This window comes from Branchiostoma lanceolatum, chromosome 2, assembly GCF_035083965.1.
Source record: "Branchiostoma lanceolatum isolate klBraLanc5 chromosome 2, klBraLanc5.hap2, whole genome shotgun sequence".
In the NCBI taxonomy this organism is placed as follows: Eukaryota; Metazoa; Chordata; class Leptocardii; order Amphioxiformes; family Branchiostomatidae; genus Branchiostoma; species Branchiostoma lanceolatum.
Window position 1 is genome coordinate 1698592 of NC_089723.1, and position 23626 is coordinate 1722217.

Below are 23626 nucleotides of genomic sequence, written 5' to 3' on the forward strand. Positions count from 1 at the left end.
TCTAAGACATAAGTATCAGTTTTCCGATTTTTTTTCTCAATTCAAACATGCATTTTTTCTTTTGGCGTCTCACTTGTACAATTAACAGTATGGTCAAAAACTTTTTGGGACACGGACGAAAATTGATGCGCGTGCGGATGGCATCCATATGATCAAATCAACTTGGCCTAAGAACAGCTAAATCTGCACGGATTGCTGCGATATGCTGTCCTTTGTACTGAAATTAGAGTGTTGTTATTTTCTGTACCCGTATCAACATCAGTATCTAAGCTATTCTTGTGTTGAAAAGAAAGAAGTCAATATCAGTATCGCATGGCTACTTAACCACTGGTTTGATTAAATGACATTCTCTGGGCACCCCAGTGTTTTCTGCACCCATTTCAATATCTAAACTACTCTTGTGTTGAAAAGAAAAAAGTCAATATCAGCAGTATCGCATTACTGCTAAACCATCTTTGGCCATGTTGGTTTGATTATATGACATCTTTTGGGTATCGCAAAACTGATAAGAGCGTGCGCGTGTTGAAATGTTAGTGATCAGAAAAGTTGAACAGATGACTGACTACACAGAACGCAGGACACGGTACAGTAAACAACGAATTCTTTATTTTTGTCCTTTTGACTTTGGAATATTTCACTCATTAGTATTCATGATACGGCATATATTTGCTCATTTTGCAGTAGCTTCTTTGTATGTTTGTGAAGGTTAGACATCCAGGTAAACAATATAAAAAGACAATTCAAACTCTACAACTGGATAAAAATTCGGAGATTTATTTCCGGACGTTTCGAGTGACATCCATCACTCTTCTTCAGCGTCACTAAAGTGAACTAGCAGAACTAACCAGTACTTATATACAATAACTAGAAAAAACGGGTTTTACATGGCAAATCACACAGTCATGCCTAACGACATTGTAATGTTAAATAAGTTAGGAAGGTTCCTATGGTAAGACAACACATTGTAATGTAAAATAAGTTAGGAAGGTTCCTATGGTAAGACAACACATTGTAATGTAAAAAGAGTTAGGAAGGTTCCTAAGACAACACCACAGGAAAAGTTATTGTCCTTTGTATGATTTACAGTATGGTTTCAGTATAAGCAACTCAGTATGGCCTTATGGCATTACAGTACAGTTCACTATTTAGAGACCTCAAAATGCTTTGGAAACTGATCCATTGTAAACTTATTTCCGGGTGTGGCGCACTGCTGGGTTTATCAAATGTTTGTTTGTATTGTATACCCGGTAAACCGCACGAAGGCGTAACACACCAGGTTTGTACTGAAGAGTACAAGCTGCATATCCGGACAGATTTATATGATCCATTCACACCGGGAAGGACCCCTACTCTTTTCGATAAGTGTGTGAGGCTCTTCTCAAAAACGGCACTCGCGACTTACATCACCTCGCGCTTCGGAGAACTGCTTTGATGTTGTAATAGACATGCAAAATATAGTCAAAGTTTGCCCGGGGTGTGGACTCCAATCTGCAACCATTTGATGTTGCACTGATATGATCACCACGTGGACGTCACTGCACAGCTAATTTTTGATATCAGCCTTTGATCCAATATAGATTTGTTTTCTATTCAATGCCGCAGCATTTAAATTCCATTTTGCTCAAAAACCCAAGAGCCGGACATAGTCTGATGGACTGTGCGCAACCTTTGGTTACGAAATCCATTTACGATGAAAGTAAATCATAGATAGCATCATAAGTGGATCGTGCTGGTGCGGAGGCCTCACCCGCGGTTTATCTGCTCCAGACATCTTGTAGTTTCTCTCATTGACATATCACGGTGATTAAGAAGTGCTACATATTTCAGTGGTTAAGTGCTACATATTTCGGTGGTTAAGTGCTACATATTTCAGTGGTTAGGTGCTACATATTTCAGCGGTTAAGTACTACATATTTCAGTGGGGTGCTACATATTTCAGTGGTTAAGTGCTACATATTTCAGTGGTTAAGTGCTACATATTTCAGCGGTTAAGTACTACATATTTCAGTGGTTAAGTGCTACATATTTCAGTGGTTAAGTGCTACATATTTCAGTGGTTAAGTGCTACATATTTCAGTGGTTAAGTGCTACACATTTCAGTGGTTAAGTGCTACATATTTCAGTGGTTAAGTGCTACATATTTCAGTGGTTAAGTGCTACATATTTCAGCGGTTAAGTACTACATATTTCAGTGGTTAAGTGCTACATATTTCAGTGGTTAAGTGCTACATATTTCAGTGGTTAAGTGCTACATATTTCAGTGGTTAAGTGCTACACATTTCAGTGGTTTGTTGCTTAGAATCGGGATGTGTTATACATCATACACCAAATGGTATATAAAGGTTTGCTGCAAGGACATCGGGGTAAGCCATTTTGAAAGAGTGTTACTGTAACGTTCCGAAGAAGATGCCGTTGTTCCATGAAAGGCCGGATAACAATTACTACAGCAATGTAATTTACAGATCGTATGCAGTCCTTTGATTCTTGTTGTGGCCCGATAACAATTACTTTACCAATGTAATTTACAGATCTTATCCAGTGTTTTGTATGATGTATGTGCTTGGATGTTATTTCACTTGCTCGCATTCAGTTTTGAGATACGATCTAAGGACAGGTTAGCACACCGCCTGAAAAACAGGCTGGAGAAATGTGCAATTTGTACTTCATATGATATACTGTGCAAGAAATACGGTTGGTTGAAAAACAACCCTCGGGGCAGTTCCCAAGCTGTAATTTGTAGTGAAAGTGATCTCGAACCAGTTTAGCTCAAATGAACTCAATGAACCGATGAGCTAATCTTCCACTGGTCGTGACAGAGAGGACAGACGCTATATACAGTATTTACAGGTTCATTGTACCGGGGAAATTCCCCTAGCTCTTTTCGACAAGCACAATGAACAGTGGACCACGGCTTAACGTCCTGTCCTAATGACTGCAACCCTTTCCGGTAGCGTGCATGTCGGGTGAGAGACACAGCCGGGATCGAACCAAGGGCTTCTAGTTCCAGAGGCAATATCGCTAACCACTGGACTACGTACGCTACTAACCACTGGACTACGCACGCTACTAACCACTGGACTACGCACGCTACTAACCACTGGACTACGCACGCTACTAACCATTGGACTACGCACGCTACTAACCATTGGACTACGCACGCTACTAACCACTGGACTACGCACGCTACTAACCACTGGATTACGCACGCTACGTAGTGTGCTTGTATGTTTGTTCTAAACGCAATAAAATGATGTTGACTCTCCGTGTTGTCTCGGCAGGTTCATGCTGGGCCTGGTGAACATCGCCAACATCACCGCCCTGGCCGTGGTGCGCTACCTCAAGGTCTGCAGATCAAAGGAAGGTACGTCATCGCCGTCTTTAATTCGACCAAACAGACGTAGACAGAATTACCTTGTAGTTACATGTAGTTCGTTCGTTCAAAGTCTTCAGACCCTTGTAGTGCGCAAAGGCACATAGGGCAGAAAGTTTCCTAGCTGTTTCTGTAGCAGGGCATATTTTACAGGAAGAAATTGCCGTCTTTGATTGGACCCACTCAGACTTAAACAGAATTACCTTGTAGTTACATGTAGTTCGTTCGTTCAGAGTCTTCAGACCCTTGTAGTGCCTAGAGGCACATAAGGCAGCCAGTTTCCTAGCTGTTTCTGTAGCAGGGCATATTTTTACAGGAAGAAATTGCCGTCTTTGATTGGACCCACTCAGACTTAAACAGAATTACCTTGTAGTTACATGTAGTTCGTTCGTTCAGAGTCTTCAGACCCTTGTAGTGCCTAGAGGCACATAAGGCAGCCAGTTTGCTAGCTGTTTCTGTAGCAGGGCATATTTTTACAGGAAGAAATTGCCGTCTTTGATTGGACCCACTCAGACGTAGACAGAATTACCTTGTAGTTACATGTAGTTCGTTCGTTCAGAGTCTTCAGACCCTTGTAGTGCCTAGAGGCACATAAGGCAGCCAGTTTCCTAGCTGTTTCTGTAGCAGGGCATATTTTTACAGGAAGAAATTGCCGTCTTTGATTGGACCCACTCAGACTTAAACAGAATTACCTTGTAGTTACATGTAGTTCGTTCGTTCAGAGTCTTCAGACCCTTGTAGTGCCTAGAGGCACATAAGGCAGCCAGTTTCCTAGCTGTTTCTGTAGCAGGGCATATTTTTACAGGAAGAAATTGCCGTCTTTGATTGGACCCACTCAGACTTAAACAGAATTACCTTGTAGTTACATGTAGTTCGTTCGTTCGTTCAGAGTCTTCAGACCCTTGTAGTGCCTAGAGGCACATAAGGCAGCCAGTTTCCTAGCTGTTTCTGTAGCAGGGCATATTTTTACAGGAAGAAATTGCCGTCTTTGATTGGACCCACTCAGACTTAAACAGAATTACCTTGTAGTTACATGTAGTTCGTTCGTTCAGAGTCTTCAGACCCTTGTAGTGCCTAGAGGCACATAAGGCAGCCAGTTTCCTAGCTGTTTCTGTAGCAGGGCATATTTTTACAGGAAGAAATTGCCGTCTTTGATTGGACCCACTCAGACTTAAACAGAATTACCTTGTAGTTACATGTAGTTCGTTCGTTCAGAGTCTTCAGACCCTTGTAATGCCTAGAGGCACATAAGGCAGCAAGTTTCCTTGCTGTTTCTGTAGCACGGCATATTTTTACTGGGAGGAATTGCCGTCTTTAATTAGACCCACTCAGACGTAGACAGATTGCCAAGAATGACCGTTCGTTCAGAGTTCAGAACCTTGCAGTGGCACATAGGGCAGCAAGTTTCCTCGCTGTTTCTGCAGCAGGGTATATTTTTACAGGGAGGAGTTGCTAACCATTCCCTGTTAACGTGCTCAAGACACCTCCTCGATCACGGGATCCACATTTTACGTCCCTTCAGAAAGACAGGTGCAGCCCCAACCGAAATGTCCTGACTTGTACCGGGGTCTCCCGGTTATGCTTGGGTCACATTTCCAAGCCGGGGCCTGACCGGGCTGTTTGAGAAAACAAAGAATAAAAGCTGTATATTAAGAATATACATAACGCATGATAAGGAATAATTTCTTAAAAGTTTTATGTCTTTTGTTGTCTTTTACATCATAGTTTTCGTTCCCACACGGCCGAGCCCCGGATTGGAAATGTGACCCTAGCATTACCAAATAATTAGAAAAAGCAGCTCAAGCTCAGGCTGCTAGCAGTTGAGCCACAGGGACATCCCTGAATGACCTTGTATGCCACCAGCTGTTACCACTGGCTATCCTTGACAAAAGGAGGTCATCCAGAATACAGTAAGTAACCTTCAGCTGTCATGTGAAAAAAGGTAAAGGCAGTCCCAGGGTATTTTTGAGGCCAAAAGTGCCGTTATTCACTGTGTCTAGGGCACGGTATTGGAAGGTGGAGCTCATCCCTCTCCTTCCACCGCCTTTTACCTCCCCAACCGAAGTCAGGTACCCGTTTTTCCTTCCCAGCAGAAGTCAGCAAACCGGTGACCTCTCGATCTGGTGTCCGCTAGCCTGGCCACTCGGCACTTTGACGCCACTTATAAGTACAAGTACAAGTACAGACCTCTTATAAGTTTAGCCTCCACCAGGCCCTCCTACGGGCGTGTGGATCGTAGAATTCGTCCGAAAAAGGAATGATTAGCCAGTCCATGGGAAAGATCACATTTTGCCCGCGTGGAAGCCTCATTAACGGAGCCTGCAAATAAAAGAAAATAACGGCTCTGAGTGGCAAATGTGCTAAATGTTGGCACATCGGCAACCAAATCTGCAGTGTGTCTTTTGGCACACAGTTTGACAGATTAGCCGAATAGGCTCGGTGGGTGTCACTCCCCCGTCCGGGAAGGTAGTGTAAAGTGCCCCTTCCCAAGGGCACAACGTCGGGGCATGGTGAGTATCGAACTCGGGACCTATTGATTTCGACTTCAACGCTCTAACCGTTACGCCACGGCGACGTCAAATGAAACCTTGGCAAATATTCTCCCTATAGCCGGCGTAGTTAGTCTGGTAGAGACTATTATAAGTTATGTAGGGTCTGGTCATGTCGTGAAGTGCGCGGGTTTATATTTCTGGCTATTCCAACACACCACCACGTTGTATAAACATACGCACGGGTAAAATGTCACGCTGATGATTGATTAAGAGGAGTGAATAACCAATCCATTGGTTTGATTTGATTCTTGATTTGATTTTGATTTTATTAGAATTGCAACAGGGCAATACACGTGGGACACAGGCAGCTATCGCTGGTGTCGTGACTCACACGTCATATACCCGTTTTTACACTTGGATGTCGTGATAAAAGTCGCGATAAGTGCCTTTTCCCAAGGGCACATGATCGGTGGCACCGTGAGATTCGAACCCGGGACCGCTGGGTTCTGGACCGAACACCCTGCCGTTACACCACACGAACCCACGAAGTCCGCAGTTCTCCTCCTACGCCCATGTTGATGATATTCTGTAGTGGGAGGATTGACAGATCTGAGTCCCCACGAGAGTTGAAATTGGTTGTCAGTCATCAAAACCATATCAGTGGATAGTTGATAGGGGGCATGCACCCTTGAGATCAGCTAATAGGGATGTATTCAATTGCGCGGTATATGCTCCAACAGCGAAGTGTCCTTATGTGTGTGTGTCATTTATTATCATCATTTCCTAAGGCGGAAACGAAATCCGCGAGACCTTTCTTAAACTAAGATCCGCACTTGGACGATTCAGCACTAAGTCAAGTGTTGTGACCTTGACTTAAGCCATCGGTTTTCAACGATTGATTGCGATGCGCGTTTAAGTGACATTCGCTTGAAGAACGATCCTTGGCCATTAAAGTCTTCTGCTAATAGGTGATGGCACGTTAAAAGGCACTCAGCGTATCAAGTGTAGATCCAAATTGAGGCCTAGCCCATAAAGGTACTTGAATTATGATCTCGGCTAAGAAGATCGGGTGCAAAGAAACGCGGATGTTGGCAGTTTACCAGATAACATGCTGGCCCCACGTGCGTGTTGAGCACCACTTATACCTCTCTAGACAGTTCAAGCGCCGCTGGAGGATTACTTACACCGTGAAGGTCAAGCGCAGTGATGCGCGTAAGACGCCAGTCAATGTCAGTCGGTTAGCTCGAGCCGTTAATCACCAGCTGGTACCGGAGGACCACTTGCATCATTTCAAAAGGTTAAAACGCCTTTGTGATCATGTAGCGTAAATGGTAGAGGCTTTACAGTTGAGCTCCTGGTTTCAATGAGTTCGTAACTGGGAGACTCCGGTCCAATCCTCGAAAGGGCATCTGGGTTGAGGACCTTGGGAACACGTCTGTTGGAAGCAAAGAAAAACGGGGGTCCCGTTATCACAAAAACGCCTTTGTGACCCTGTAGCGCAAATGGTAGAGGCTTTACAGTTGAGCTCTTGGTTTCAATAAGTTCGTAACTGGGGGAACCCGGTTCAATCCTCGAAAGGGCATCTGGGTTGAGGACCTTGAGATCACGTTTTTTTTAAAGCAAAGTAAAATGGGGGTCCCGTTATCAAGGGGGTGCCTCAAGCACGTTAAATGGGAAGTCGCTTAACAGTTGAGCTCCTGGTTTCAATGAGTTCGTTACTGGGGGATTCCGCTTCAATCCTCGTAAGGGCATTTGGGTTGGGGGCATCTGGGTTTGGGACCTTGGCAACACGTTTTTTGAAAGCAAAGTGAAATTGGGGTCCCGTTATCACAAAAACGCCTTTGTGACCCTAAAGCGCAAATGGTAGAGGCTTGGCAGTTGAGCTCTTGGTTTCAACGAGTTCGTGACTTGAAAACTCCGCTTCAATCCTCGGAAGGGCATCTGGATTGGGGACCTTCAATCAATCATTCGCAGGCATTAGTGTCTGATGCATGGCGGCTGCAGAGAAAACGTTTTTTTTAAGCAAAGTAAAACGGAGGTGCCTCAAGCACGTTAAATAAGAAGAGGCTTCACAGTTGAGCTCCTGGTTTCAATGATTTCTTAACTGGGAAACCCCGATTCAATCCTAGGAAGGACATCTGGGTTGAGGACCTTTAGAACATGTTTTGTTAAGCAAATTAAAAGGGGGTCCCGTTATCAAGGAGGTGCCTCAAGCACGTTAAAAGGGAGAGGTTTCACAGTTGAGCCCCTGGTTTCAATGAGTTCGTAACTGGGAGACTCCGGTCCAATCCTCGGAAGGGCATCTGGGTTGGGGACCTTGGGAACACGTCTTTAGGAAGCAAAGAAAAACGGGGGTCCCTTATGAAAAAAGAACTTTTGTGACCCTGTAGCGCAAATGGTAGAGGCTTTACAGTTGAGCTCCTAGTTTCAATAAGTTCGTAACTGGGGGAACCCGGTTCAATCCTCGAAAAGGCACCTGGGTTGAGGACATTGAGAACACGTTTTTTTAAAGCAAAGTAAAATGGGGGTCCCGTTATCAAGGGGGTGCCTCAAGCACGTTAAATGGAAAGAGGCTTTACAGTTGAGCTCTTGGTTTCAATAAGTTCGTAACTGGGGGATTCCGCTTCAATCCTCGAAAGGGCATTTGGGTTGGGGGCATGCATCTGAGTTTGGGACCTTGGCAACACGTTTTTTGAAAGCAAAGTGAAATTGGGGTCCCGTTATCACAAAAACGCCTTTGTGACCCTAAAGCGCAAATGGTAGAGGCTTGGCAGTTGAGCTCTTGGTTTCAACGAGTTCGTGACTTGAAAACCCCGCTTCAATCCTCGAAAGGGCATTTGGGTTGGGGGCATCTGTGTTGGGGACACGTCTGTTGGTTTTACATGATGTGTGTGGGTCACGACATCAGCAATAGCTGCCTGTGTCCCACGTGTATTGCACTGTTGCAATTTCAATAAAATCCCAAAACCTGTTGGGGGCCCGTTATCACAAAACGTCTTTGTGACCCTGTAGCACAAATGATAGCGGCTTAAGCTTCACAGTTGAGCTCTTGATTTCAATAAGTTCGTAACTGTGAGACTCCGGTTCAATCCTCGGAAGGACATCTGGGGTGGGGACCTTGGGAACACGTATTTTGGACGCAAAGTCAAATGGGGGTCCCGTTATCATGGAGGTGCCTCAAGCACGTTAAATGGGAAGAGGCTTCACAGTTGAGCTCTTGATTTCAATGAGTTCGTAACTGGGAAACTCCGGTTCAATCCTTGGAAGGGCATCTGGGGTGGGGACCTTAAGAACACGTTTTTTTTAAGCAAAGTAAAAAGGGTGTCCCGTTATCAAGGAGTTGCCTCAAGCACGTTAAATGGAAGAGGCTTCACAGTTAAGCTCTTGGTTTCAATGATTTTTTAACTGGGAAACACCGGTTCAATCCTTGGAAGGACATCTGGGTCGAGGGCATCTGGGGTGGGGACCTTGGGAACACGTTTTTTTGGAAGCAAATTAAAACGGGGGTCCCTTTATCAAGGATGTGCCTCAATCACGTTAAAAGGGACGGACTAGCAACCGTTCCCTGTAAAGATATGCCCTGCTTCAAATACAGGGAGGAAACGTGCTGCCCTAGGCACTTCTTTTTTTGATCATTTTTTTATCAAACAACATAAATAACAAATATAGACCAGATGGCGACGCACTCAAGTTGATACAACTTGTGTTAGCGCCGCCGCCGGACAAGAAAAGAATATAATAAAATAATCATATAAATGTATACACAAAAGTGCACGAATAGATTTAAGCAATCAAAGTATAGATGATAGGTTTTGTTTTGCACAAAGCGCAAATCCTACCCCCCCCCCCCCCCCACTAGACATTTCAAGGCGAACAACAAAGCACCTTCGCCGGGTTAGTAATACGTCGGAACAACCAGTAGATCAGGTTTCCTCTTCTGTAGACATTCTAGTCGCAGCGGACCCAATTAACCTTGACAACAGGACGTGCCCTCAGGCGAACACCGCGAAAGATGTAATCAATCTCAAACAACCTTGAAAACGCATCGAACAGCAAATAGATACCATATACCACCTCATATTCCCTAAAGAAACAACGACAAGCTTCAGCTTTATTACCCCAGAATCCATCCTCCTCTTACCCGGTATTAGACTAGACCAGACGCCCACTCAAGGAGTTAGGTATGCACGGATAAGCCTGAAGTAGATTCTCGAGCCATCTCCGTGCGCTAAAGGGCCCATTGATGCAGACAGAGCGGCAGGAAGGGTAAACCCACATCACTCAAGATGTCGCTTCCGTCCGTTTAGGAGGTCAAACGCTCCGATGCCCGCTGATTCAGCAATGGGTATTAATGATCCGACTTCACACCTCTCACCTTGTGCGGCCTGTTTATTGACTAATGTTTTTTTTAAACTATTTGGGACCCGGCAAAACCTAGCCCAACTAATCTTATCGTCTCCCATTAGGACAAATGGGGCAGTTGTAGCGATCCAAGGCAAAATCTCAGAGATAAAACCGACGGAAATAATGATATGTCTTGATAGCTGCTAGATCCGACACTTAGGATACCTACAAATCACAATCCATCTAAAACATGCAAGCGAATACCTGTTTAGATCTAAACAAGCGTTAACACTGAAAACACAACTTAACAACCAAATCTCTATCATTTAAGCACCAAGATAGAGCGCGTCAGCTAAGAACAATGATTTTCCACTTTATTGGTTTTTCCAAAAGGAAATTACACATTCATATAAATGTACGGAAGATGGACATACAGGGAGCACAATAAAGCCAAATGAAAGCATGACAACTTGTAGAGTAGTAGTACACAGACACCTACAGAAAACCATGGCCTCCCTTAAAACATCACTCTCATTTGGCACAAATCAACATCGTTTAAGCACAAGTGTTGCTTATGCCTGGCAGCATACGTCTGACAGTAACGATGTGTCCTCCCACTGACATCTCTCCCCCGCGCCCCTGGCTGGCAGTTATAACTGAGACAGTATCTAATGGGACGAGCGGCTTACTCAGTTGACCTAACCTAACCGCGTTACTCAAGCCTGAAGAATCCGCGATCGATAAAACAGGCGACAACACTGCGCGAATGAAGGCTTCAAACGGCAGGCTTAGCTGACTAAACTGTCAATGTTACTAAATCCCTTAAAGGCGGTGATGACATTGGTCGTTAGAATCCGCCAGGAATCTCTTGATCTCGATCTGATGGGACGCGAGGCTTACTCAAGCTCAAGCCTGAAGAATCCCCGATCGATGAGACAAGACGGGTGACAGCACTGCGCGAATGAAGGCTTCACACGCTAGGCGTAGCTGACTATATTGTCAATATTACTAAATCCCCTCTGGGTGGTGATGGCATTGGCCGTTAGAATCCGCCAAGAATCTCTTGATCTAGACGATGATGGATTGTTACCATGCAAGTCCAATAGGAAGAAATCAATTTGGCAACCAAGCGTGCAAAGAAAATGCGAAAGCGGACCATGTTGTTGAATGCTATATTTGAACTTCTTGCGTTCCAGCCTATATCTTACGTGTACTTATCGGATTTTGTTGCTTGCACGGCTGAACAAAGGTATCTATCAAGCGATTTCAAGGGTCTCCATAAACCTAACAACCGTGGCTAAAGTTACAATTAACTCCAGCTTTTTGAATTTCTATTATCATTATCATATTTAAAAGTTCTTTTCTTTTGTTGTTGTTATTGTAGATGATGATAACTTTATTGTTTATATTCTCTTGGTTTCTCGCTTGATGGTTCACTGATTATGTTTGTTATTTTTCTTTGAAAAATCAGTTAAAAGGATCCATAAGAAATGGAATGGACCCCAGGCACATTTTCATATTTTTGTTGTTCTTCCTGTGATCGTGAGTTGTAGCTTCGAACGTGCGCACAGCTCTAACCACTATACTCCGTCAGGAGGGGATCCTTCTTTCCCGGAGTAATAACAAAAATGATCCCAGGCACATTTTGATTGGATTTTATTTTATTTCATTTCACTAGAATTGCAACATGTGGGACACAAGCCGCTATTGCTGGTGTCGTGACCCACACATAATAAACCCATTTGTACACCTGGGTGGAGTGAGGAAAGTCGTATAAAGTGCTTTTCCCAAGGGCACAACATCGGTGGCGTCAGGGGATTCGAACCGGGGACCGCCGGGTTCTGGGCCGAAAACCCTGCCTTTACACCACACGACTCCACAAAATTCACGTCTTTGTTGTCCTTCCAGTGACAGACATGTCGTGGACCTCGGCGTGGGTGAGCCTGGCGGGAACCTGGATGTTCGGCGCCTTCTGGGCTCTGATGCCTGTGTGCGGGTGGAGTCGGTACACCCGGGAACCCTTCGACGTCGCCTGCACACTGGACTATAAAACTGCACGGGAGAGCCAGGAAGGTGAATATGTGCGAGTTTAAGCCCCCCCCCTCACTGGACAGGCGGCATTTACAATGGGAATATCCTTCAAAACGCAGAGTATGACCAAAAAGACAGCAAAAAAAATACAAAGCTTGAAAAGGTTCGTTTTTTGTCGATGAATTTCGTTGAGTGCTTTGTCAATTCGAACGGCCGCAGCGGCGCCGCCAGCGTGCCGCGGGTCCAGTGAGAGGGGGCTTTAGGTCTTCAGAACAAATTATAGTTTCCGCAGAAACTCAAGGAAACAGTTGCTCAAGCAACTGAATAAATCTATCCAGTTGCTTAAGTAACGGTTACCTTGCTTATCTTATAACCTGGATGTCTAAAGCTTCGTCGAAGCGCCACTTAAACTGTTTGCTTTTCTCTTGCTGAACATGACACCACCGAAACCTTCCAAAACGCTGGTATCAGTCGGACAAGTGACAGGGATGCAAAAGCACAACAAGTTATCGCACCTCGCCTGTGCTTAACATGGATTACACGACTACTAGTATTAATATCAAATGTTATCTAATTATTTCTTAGCGTATAGCCCATGTTTTTCGCTAGCGGTATCAGCTGGAGTTTTAGTATCATCATACTGCTCTTTTGTCGCGTGCCGTTTTCTGTTTGCTGTCGTTTCCTACCATTTACCGCTCCAATTAGAGGTTGGCAGCAGTTACAAAGCTACACGTCTGCGGCTTAAAATAAGGCATTAAAACGCTGTCAGGGTACGGCTTAAGTTGGCTGTTTTTCGAACTCCCGTAATCCGTACACTGCAAATAGGTCAGATCTCGACTTGATAAAGCCGGTCTTCGCACCGGTTTGGTTCAGTGACTTCCGATAGATTCAATAAAGACACTAATCCCCCCAGATGGTATCAAATGATGCTATGAACGTGTGATTGAAGGAATTAACCTGTTGACTGATTTTCCCGCCAAGGCGCCGCCTTCATGATGACTCTGTTCGCCTTCTGCTACTTCATTCCGGTCGCCATCATCTCCTTCTGCTATTCCTGCATCGTCCGCACCGTGCGCTCCTCGCGGCGAGCCCTGAACTGCAGCACCATTCGGGACAGAAGCGGGGCAGAGAAGAAGCTAACCAAGGTCTGGTTTTGTTTCCTCTTTCAGATTTAGTTTTTACTTCATTTCCTTCGTTTTAATTTTCCGTTCTGTTCTGTTCTGTAGTGTGTGTGTGAGTGTGTTAATCACTGTGTTTTTGTGTCACTGTGTGTGTGTTTGTGTATGTCCATTTCCAAAATTCACACAGCGTTCCCACACATCTTGCGTGCTGCTATAACTATTGACAGTGGGACTTGAACGGTCAGTATGGATCAATTGATGATTGTTTATTACTGTCTGTTACTGTTGTACAGATTGCAGTGATGGTGGGTGTGGGGTTCATCCTGACTGTTTATTACTGTCTGCTACTGGTGTACAGATTTTTATTACTGTCTGTTACTGGTGTACAGATTGCAGTGATGGTGGGTGTGGGGTTCATCCTGACTGTTTATTACTGTCTGCTACTGGTGTACAGATTTTTATTACTGTCTGTTACTGGTGTACAGATTGCGGTGATGGTGGGTGTGGGGTTCATCCTGACTGTTTATTACTGTCTGCTACTGGTGTACAGATTTTTATTACTGTCTGTTACTGGTGTACAGATTGCGGTGATGGTGGGTGTGGGGTTCATCCTGACTGTTTATTACTGTCTGCTACTGGTGTACAGATTTTTATTACTGTCTGTTACTGGTGTACAGATTGCGGTGATGGTGGGTGTGGGGTTCATCCTGACTGTTTATTACTGTCTGCTACTGGTGTACAGATTTTTATTACTGTCTGTTACTGGTGTACAGATTGCGGTGATGGTGGGCGTGGGGTTCATCCTGACTGTTTATTACTGTCTGCTACTGGTGTACAGATTTTTATTACTGTCTGTTACTGGTGTACAGATTGCGGTGATGGTGGGTGTGGGGTTCATCCTGACTGTTTATTACTGTCTGTTACTGTTGTGCAGATTTTTATTACTGTCTGTTACTGTTGTACAGATTGCAGTGATGGTGGTCGTGGGGTTCATCTTGATTGTGTATTACTGTCTGCTACTGGTGTACAGATTTTTATTACTGTCTGTTACTGGTGTACAGATTGCGGTGATGGTGGGTGTGGGGTTCATCCTGACTGTTTATTACTGTCTGCTACTGGTGTACAGATTCTTATTACTGTCTGTTACTGCTGTACAGATTGCAGTGATGGTGGGCGTGGGGTCATCTTGATTGTTTATTACTGTCTGCTACTGGTGTACAGATTTTTATTACTGTCTAGATCTGTTACTGGTGTACAGATTGCAGTGATGGTGGGTGTGGGGTTCATCCTGACTGTTTATTACTGTCTGTTACTGGTGTACAGATTTTTATTACTGTCTGTTACTGTTGTGCAGATTGCAGTGATGGTGGGCGTGGGGTTCATCCTGACTGTTTATTACTGTCTGCTACTGTTGTGCAGATTGCAGTGATGGTGGGCGTGGGGTTCAGCTTGATTGTTTATTACTGTCTGTTACTGGTGTGCAGATTGCAGTGATGGTGGGCGTGGGGTTCAGCTTGATTGTTTATTACTGTCTGTTACTATTGTGCAGATTGCAGTGATGGTGGGTGTGGGGTTCATCCTGACTGTTTATTACTGTCTGCTACTGGTGTGCAGATTTTTATTACTGTCTGTTACTGTTGTGCAGATTGCAGTGATGGTGGGCGTGGGGTTCATCCTGACTTTTTATTACTGTCTGTTACTGTTGTGCAGATTGCAGTGATGGTGGGCGTGGGGTTCAGCTTGATTGTTTATTACTGTCTGTTACTATTGTGCAGATTGCAGTGATGGTGGGTGTGGGGTTCATCCTGACTGTTTATTACTGTCTGCTACTGGTGTGCAGATTTTTATTACTGTCTGTTACTGTTGTGCAGATTGCAGTGATGGTGGGCGTGGGGTTCATCCTGACTTTTTATTACTGTCTGTTACTGTTGTGCAGATTGCAGTGATGGTGGGCGTGGGGTTCAGCTTGATTGTTTATTACTGTCTGTTACTATTGTGCAGATTGCAGTGATGGTGGGTGTGGGGTTCATCCTGACTGTTTATTACTGTCTGCTACTGGTGTGCAGATTTTTATTACTGTCTGTTACTGTTGTGCAGATTGCAGTGATGGTGGGCGTGGGGTTCATCCTGACTTTTTATTACTGTCTGTTACTGTTGTGCAGATTGCAGTGATGGTGGGTGTGGGGTTCATCCTGACTGTTTATTACTGTCTGTTACTGGTGTACAGATTTTTATTACTGTCTGTTACTGTTGTGCAGATTGCAGTGATGGTGGGCGTGGGGTTCATCCTGACTGTTTATTACTGTCTGCTACTGTTGTGCATGCAGATTTTTATTACTGTCTGTTACTGGTGTGCAGATTGCAGTGATGGTGGGTGTGGGGTTCATCCTGACTGTTTATTACTGTCTGTTACTGTTGTGCAGATTGCAGTGATGGTGGGCGTGGGGTTCAGCTTGATTGTTTATTACTGTCTGTTACTATTGTGCAGATTGCAGTGATGGTGGGTGTGGGGTTCATCCTGACTGTTTATTACTGTCTGTTACTGGTGTACAGATTTTTATTACTGTCTGTTACTGTTGTGCAGATTGCAGTGATGGTGGGCGTGGGGTTCATCCTGACTGTTTATTACTGTCTGCTACTGGTGTACAGATTTTTATTACTGTCTGTTACTGTTGTGCAGATTGCAGTGATGGTGGGCGTGGGGTTCATCCTGACTGTTTATTACTGTCTGTTACTGGTGTACAGATTTTTATTACTGTCTGTTACTGTTGTGCAGATTGCAGTGATGGTGGGCGTGGGGTTCATCCTGACTTTTTATTACTGTCTGTTACTGTTGTGCAGATTGCAGTGATGGTGGGCGTGGGGTTCATCCTGGCCTGGACGCCGTACTCGCTAGTCTCGATCTACGCCACCTTCCGCGACCTGGAGTCCATCCCGGTCATCCTCAGCATCCTGCCCAGCATGTTCGCCAAGTCCGCCAGCATCTACAACCCCATCATCTACTTCTTTATGAACGACTCGTTCCGCCGCGACGTCACGGCGCTCATCAAGCTCAGCATCCCCAAGGCAGGCACGACGTCCTGCTCGCAGACCGCCTGGGAGAACACCCCGACTGGACGCAACTGCCCGCAGCACATGGAGCTGTGCGAGAAAAATCTCTCCCCCGCCAAGACCACAACCACCGCACTGATAACCCATGTGGACGGCCGCGAAGCCCCTTCCACCTGGGTGTAAATGTGGACTCTGGCCAATAGGCCTCTTGCCAATCACTGCGGCCATTAGAACGCACTACCAAACGGAGCAAAAACCTGGCATTGCATTGCAGTGGCATCATAGCCCATCTTTACACCCACGTGGTATAGACCTCTTGTCAATTACGGCTGCCATTTTGAATGTCCCGGGACCACGCACCAAAACGAGGCTGCATTTGGGGCTCCCTACTTATAAGCCTGTATTACAGTATAGGTATGCCACATGCGGTATTTCACCTTGGAGGAGCGAAAGTTGCCATCGAATGTTAGTGGGAACACCAACTGCAGCCTCGTTTTGGCGCACGGTACCGGGAAATTCAAAATGGCCGCTATAATTGTCAAAAGGTCTATACCACGTGGGTGTAAAGATGGGGTATAGTGACACTGCAATGCAATGCCAGGTGTTTGTTCCGTTGGGTAGTGCGCGTAAGTGTAGGTTAGGTTAACTAAATCCGGGAGATCTACGCCCCAGGCTTCTAAAAAGTATGGATAAAGTGTCCCTATAAGTATAAACCCGTGAAGTGCCGGGCCAAATATTTGGCTGAGGCAAAAATCTGGCTTGACACCCGGTCACTGCAAGGGTGGGCTGGAGAAAAGACATCTATGTGCACTGGAACCCTGGTTAAAGATGGACCATACCAAGGACGTTATATCGGGTTTTATAGTTTCCTTATTACACCCCTTTTTTGTTTTTAACGGGAGTAAGGGTTGACTACTTATATGTCAATGTATTTTCGCTCTTGTACATGTATGTATCAAATATTTAACTGACGAAACTGAAGACCATGCTGTACAGAACAAGGCAAAAACGCCACAGAAGTACATGTCGATGACAATCAGTATTAACCAACACAAGTCTGTGATCTTGCTTACAATCAAGACCATTCAAGATGTATACCAGTAATATTCGCCATCGTTGCTGAATAGCACGTATAGCCCACCCTCAGTGCTTGAGGAAGATTGAAGGCATCCGTTGGGATGACTTCGTTCCCAACGGAACAGTCCGTTGCAGAACTAACCAACTGCAGGTTAGCGGTAAAATCGCCAAGCAACAGATGATCTTCCTGGGTCACGTCTCCAGGGCGGTTCCTACTCAGGACGTCATCAAACTGATCTCATCGGAACCCAACCCGTCATGGAAGCGACCTAGAGGTCGCCCTAGAGGAAGATGGGAAGACCAGCTCTTCAACACGCTCCAGGGGCTGGGGATCACCAAAACCGACTGGAGGGTCTATGCCGAGAGCAGACCAGCCTGGCGAGCCCTATGCATTTCTGCAGCCGCCATGCATCAGACACTGATGCCTGCGAACGATTGATTTGATTGATTGCTGAATAGCAAGAAGTCAACCACTTGTACACACTTTTCTCACGCGGCGGACATAGTGGAATGAAAACGATGCCACTGTGGCAAACATAAGACTAATCCTGCCTGGCCATCACAAATAGCAGTTTAACCAATGATAACATGATGGTAATTACAGAATCGACCAATGAAAAGGTGGCTGCATGTCCGTCAAATATCTACATTTTTATGTTTTTATTTTGCATTTCTACGTTTTGACGGAGGAGGGCGGGACTGTGGGATCGGGCAACGTGGCTCAAAATTGATGCATCTTTTCTTTGTATTACACTAGTTATGACATTGATAATTAGATATCATATTTCAAAACTTAGTGTGATTTGGGAGAAAACTTTAACCTATAGATAATATTTGTTTGCCTCAATGGCTCCTTTCATTCTATCATGTCCGCCGAGTGAGAAAAGTGTATTTAGGCAAAAATTGTTCGAAAAATCAGTGACATACGAGGCCTATATAGGACTTGACGATGACAATCAGTCAGTAATATCATGAATTGTATATAGTGGACTTTCTGTGAAATTTCACATTCGTATCTATTGAATTATTATATACATGTATATTTACCTGTGCTGCAGATAAGTTCTACGGTATCGCCATTTTGTCTGTGAAAAAGTTGGGAAGATGATCGCAACGAAACGGACCGACAAATATTTGATTTATTCCCTTGGCCAACTATTGATCTAGCTTTGAAACTGATATTCAAGCAATACAAATATCATAACGTATAAATGACTTACGTTATTAACTATCTAGACTATATAACTTGCCGCTTGATAACAGTGTACATTCTACCACTTTGTTTCGATACGTTTGGAAGCGGTTATGACTGAATTTGTAGCAGTCATACAATATTTCAGGAAAGCTGATATCTATATTGACAGGAAAAGAAAGTTACTGACGTGACCATGCAATAACTGTACATAAGCTCACATTCCTACAATTTAATAAAGCATTTTACAGAGGTAGTCCAGAGAGTGATTTATAAATGTATGGGTTACTGAATGTGTGGTGAATGTATAAATAAATGAATGAATGTATTTCTACGTCATCTTCCTAAGAAGTCGCAACCAGACTCGCATATGACCAATGGTAAAAGTAGCAAGTAAGAAACATGATTTCCGGCATAGATAATGTTACATCGACGTAATGTCAAAAACGTCAAAGAAAAAACAATAACCAAACGTGAACGGCAAAAAAATGTACAACCTAGGTAAGTGAATCCAATGCTATTCAGATGATACTTAACACATTCAAGAGTAACGTAATATCAATACCGCAAGCATATTATATACCGGATAAGGCTCTACGAAGGTGTTCAACTCAAGTTCGTTTGCTTTGTTGTTTGTTTGCACGTTTTAATCTAGCTAACGTAAGTTGGTAGACGCGGCAAGGTTGCCAGTTCAAATCCTCCTTACTGAAATTTTAACAGCATCCACGTTTTCTCATTCCTCACTCGAACGAGCCAGGGGTTTATCACGTAAGAATGATAAACTGCACAAATTGTTTTCACCACTTCAATTCGAAATTCTGCTTATCTATGAGGCTTAGAGCTAGTTCCCGCCAATGTAAAGTGTAACAGGATTCCTTTTCAACAAATTCTTTGAGCGCTCTGCCAAATCGCTTCAGTGAGATACCCGTCCTTGTTTGAGATGGTCCTTGTTTTCTTTCCCCTTCGAATTCACTATAATAGTGCTGTTCTTTTTATCAAAGTAATTTCATTTGGATCTTTCTTCAGATAAAATCAAGCGTGTGACAAAACAAAAACACCAGTAAGTCCAAATCTTTCAACTTCTCTTTATTCCTTGTTTTCACGACTTTCTCTTGGTCATGACAAGATCATGGTGTACGAGACAATAGAACAACACTGATATGTACTTTACAATTGCGGACAGACGGGCAGCCGGCAAAGAAGTAAAATTATCCTTCATATTTACATTAGTTCACGTTAGAGCTTGGTACTTGAACAATAGAACTGCACAAATGCTATTCTTTACCCTCAAATTGCACATGATTCTTCGGATGTGTCAGAAGTCGTTTTACAGTAATTTGAGTGTGGTTCAAATAAAAAGATGACGATTCTTTAATTTGCGAATAAGCTAAAAGTTTGTACACACATTGTATTATATATAAGTGTACTCTGCTGCCCTTATATGCTGACCTACAGTACAAAATATGCTCAACAACTTCACTTAACAAAAGCATTATCAATGCCTCCAAATTGCAAGTACACCAATAATTATACTAAAACAGAATCTTGAAAAAAAAAGAAAAACAACTTTACCTAATATCAAATACTTACATCTTTAACAAATCATGTAAAATTGCACAACATGAAATATACTATCCTTAGGGGTTGATGGGTAATTTCCAATGAATTGGAACGAATCCCCACAATGCACCAAAGTATGATATAGTGTGAGCATACTGATCCACAAGTTCTGTCAGTCCAGGGGCTTCTTTGTACAACTTAGTGTCGCTCAAACCAGCAGCAAAAGTTAACACTAAATCAATGTTAACACAGACATTGTCACATGCAATGGTAACAGATCCAGAAAATTATACTTTTCTGGCAGAAAGTTAATACTGACCACTAATATAATGAAGAAAGACAGGAGAATTTTTTTTTAAATCTTTCACAAATATTGAGATCTTCGTAAGTATATAGAAATTAGATGTCAAGATACCATCATATAGAAGGATAGAAGCATACTTTTCAAACAAACTTTTCTTATTATAATAAGTTTAATCTGTTTAAAAGGAAACATTTGGAGTACTTGGAAATTAATACATAGAATTTCACAAGCTAATCTATAAAGGAACGTTGTAAGTTACCTACACAACTGTTTCAGTATGTAATGATTCAGCCTATGTCTGTGTTCCCATACATTGTACCACCACAACAGTTCTACATCTCTGGCTCCGCCATTGCTTTATGCAGGTCATTTGTAGATAAGTATTTTGCAGGGAGGTGGGCATAATGAAACTCTTCATCCTGTGCGGAGGCATTGCCAGAAACGTAACCCTCACTCCTGCAAATTTTAGGGAAAACCTATTTATACAGGCTCCAAACCTTACAAACTTTCTGATGCAGAACTGACCAGTTTTTGCAAAACGTACATATACACAGAAAGACTGATAATTCAACTGTGGACCAAGAATTGTTGGATGTGGTGAAGTACTTTGTGTGGTGAGTGAGGAACTCGACAAGTTAGCGTCTGTGGCGTCACATTTGATACAGGTGGGACTGAGGTGGAAACAGGGATGCGGACTCTGAACCAATCATACCACAGCCTTAAAGGCAGGCTAAACTTAACTTCGTAAAGCATACTGCAGTATGTTAAATGTACCACTAAGACCAGTTCTGACTTCTTTTACACTAGTCCATTATAGATTAGTGTGTTTACAACATTTGAAATTCACGGTGTGGTGATGTAATACCGGCGATGTCCAAAGCCCTTTGACCTTTCTGACATCAGATTCCGAGTCGGAGGAATGGCGTCTGGAGAAATTCCTATGGTGCAGGTGTGGCCGACTCGGAATCTGATGTCACAAAGGTCAAAAGGCCAGTATTACATCACCACACCGCGAATTTTAAATATTGTAAAAATGCTAATCTATGATGGACTCATGTAAAAGAAGTCAGAACTGGTCTTAGTGGTATATTTAACATACTGCAGTATGCTTTACGAAATTAAGTCTAGCCTGCCTTTAACCTTCTCCCTGCTGCCTAACACTGTAAGCAGTACAACTTTGGTGCCAGAGGGCTGACTTAGTAGGGAAAGGGTTAAACTTTGCTGCTGGCAGCTCATCCTTCAATGGAAGGAGACTCTGATTGCCAAGGTCAAGGGCAAGAATAGCACCCCAGGCAGCATTCTGCAAGATACATGTATATTTACGTACAGAATTCTGAGAAGGGATTTGTCTAGATTGCACATTTGAGCAGAAAAACCTCAGTCTCCATTTTTGTTTTTCTGTAAAAATACCCTTTAAGCTACACCAGCACACCACGGAATCTGAGCGAAGGGTTTCCTACTGCGGCAACCGCCGCGTGTGTACAGGCTGCATAGCTGGCCCCCTAGCGGCTCTCACAAGGTCTGCAGGAGGTTGTCCCTGTCCGGGAGGAGGCGCCACTTCAGCGTGCCGTCCGCCCCGCAGGAGAACATGTTATTGGTCGGCCCCAAGTGCAGCTGGGTCACGCCCGCGCCCAGGTTCCGGAAGATCGACGTCCGCATGTGCTCGGCGGGGAAGGAGTACAGCAGGTTGTGCACCAGCAGGCCCCACACCTGCAATAACCAATAACATCTGTCAATCAATCAATCAATCAATCAATCAATCAAACAGTACAGCAGGTTGTGCACCAGCAGGCCCCACACCTGCAATAACCAATAACCAATCAATCAATCAATCAATCAATCAATCAATCATTACAGCAGGTTGTGCACCAGCAGGCCCCAAACCTGCAATAACCAATAACATCTGTCAATCAATCAATCAAACAGTACAGCAGGTTGTGCACCAGCAGGCCCCAAACCTGCAATAACCAATAACATCTGTCAATCAATCAATCAATCAATCAAACAGTACAGCAGGTTGTGCACCAGCAGGCCCCAAACCTGCAATAACCAATAACACCAATCAATCGATCAATCAATCAATCAATCAATCAAACAGTACAGATGGTTGTAAACCAGCAGTCCCCATACCTACTTATAACCAATAATATCCATCAATCCACCAATAAGTCATCAATCAATGCATCAATCAATCAAATAGTATAGCATGTTGGGAACATCAAGGCCCCAATAATCAATAAAACAAATCAATTCATTGACTGATCAATCAATGGAAAGAGCAAGAGGGCTGTAGCCTTGAGCAGTAAAGACCCAAATTCAATCAAAAGAAAGAGTTTTACATACCAAGAAAAATCAACCGAATCAGTCAACAATTCAATCAAAGAAATCTTGTCATTCGAAGCACTTTACCGCGAAATTAAAACCACAGCAAACATTTTTACCCTCCTACCCCCTTGTCTACTATTGTCTCAAACGCGAACATAAAACCACCACAAACACTCCATTTTCACCCTTCCGTGAAATCAAAACCATGCAAACTTAAATGCACTAATCTTTTACAGTATCCTTTCCCAATCTTACAGCCCCATGATGTTCATAACTCTTGATACATAAATCAAACTTCCCTACTATTAATCAGAACAAGGTAAAAACCCTGAGGAGAAACCTTAGTTAACTGCTAGACTGTAGATCATAAATTCCTGGCCTATCTGCCTGTAGTGCTGACATACAAGTGTCATTTCCTTTTCCATTGTATATATGACCAAATTTATGACCCTGGCTATAGGCAGAGACAGATGCTCCACTAAAATTGATGACACATCTCCACAGTTAATAAAAGCTATCTGTGAAAGATCCGCATTGTAGTTGCTGAATTGCTACAACAGAAAAGAAAGCGCTGAGACAAGATCCGCGTCATAACTTCTTCATATCCAACAAAAGGGAAAGGAGTTGGCAACAACATATCATATCCATTACATGTACATTAGATTTATAGTGAGGACATTGTCAAATGAATCATACAATCATGAAATTCTGATACTGTAAATGATTTAAGTTTACAGGGATTTAACCTGATGTTAGAGA

At 43.6% G+C, this 23626-nt stretch overlaps 2 protein-coding genes across 2 annotated transcripts in view; one reads left to right on the forward strand and one right to left on the reverse strand.

The window, feature by feature from the left end:
* LOC136427161 (opsin-5-like) overlaps window positions 1-18934 on the forward strand; it is a 36476-nt gene extending 17542 nt beyond the window's left edge. Inside the window, exons 3-6 of the mRNA XM_066415929.1 lie at window positions 3279-3361; window positions 12115-12279; window positions 13219-13382; window positions 16200-18934. Of these exons, the coding sequence (XP_066272026.1) occupies window positions 3279-3361; window positions 12115-12279; window positions 13219-13382; window positions 16200-16592 (805 nt within the window). The 3' untranslated portion in view covers window positions 16593-18934. The remainder of the gene's footprint in view (window positions 1-3278; window positions 3362-12114; window positions 12280-13218; window positions 13383-16199) is intronic.
* An 809-nt stretch (window positions 18935-19743) lies between these two features.
* The window catches only part of LOC136426459 (dmX-like protein 2), a 112204-nt gene continuing 108321 nt past the window's right edge, over window positions 19744-23626 (reverse strand). Inside the window, exon 56 of the mRNA XM_066415123.1 lies at window positions 19744-22252. Coding sequence (XP_066271220.1) covers window positions 22055-22252 — 198 coding nt within the window. The 3' untranslated portion in view covers window positions 19744-22054. The remainder of the gene's footprint in view (window positions 22253-23626) is intronic.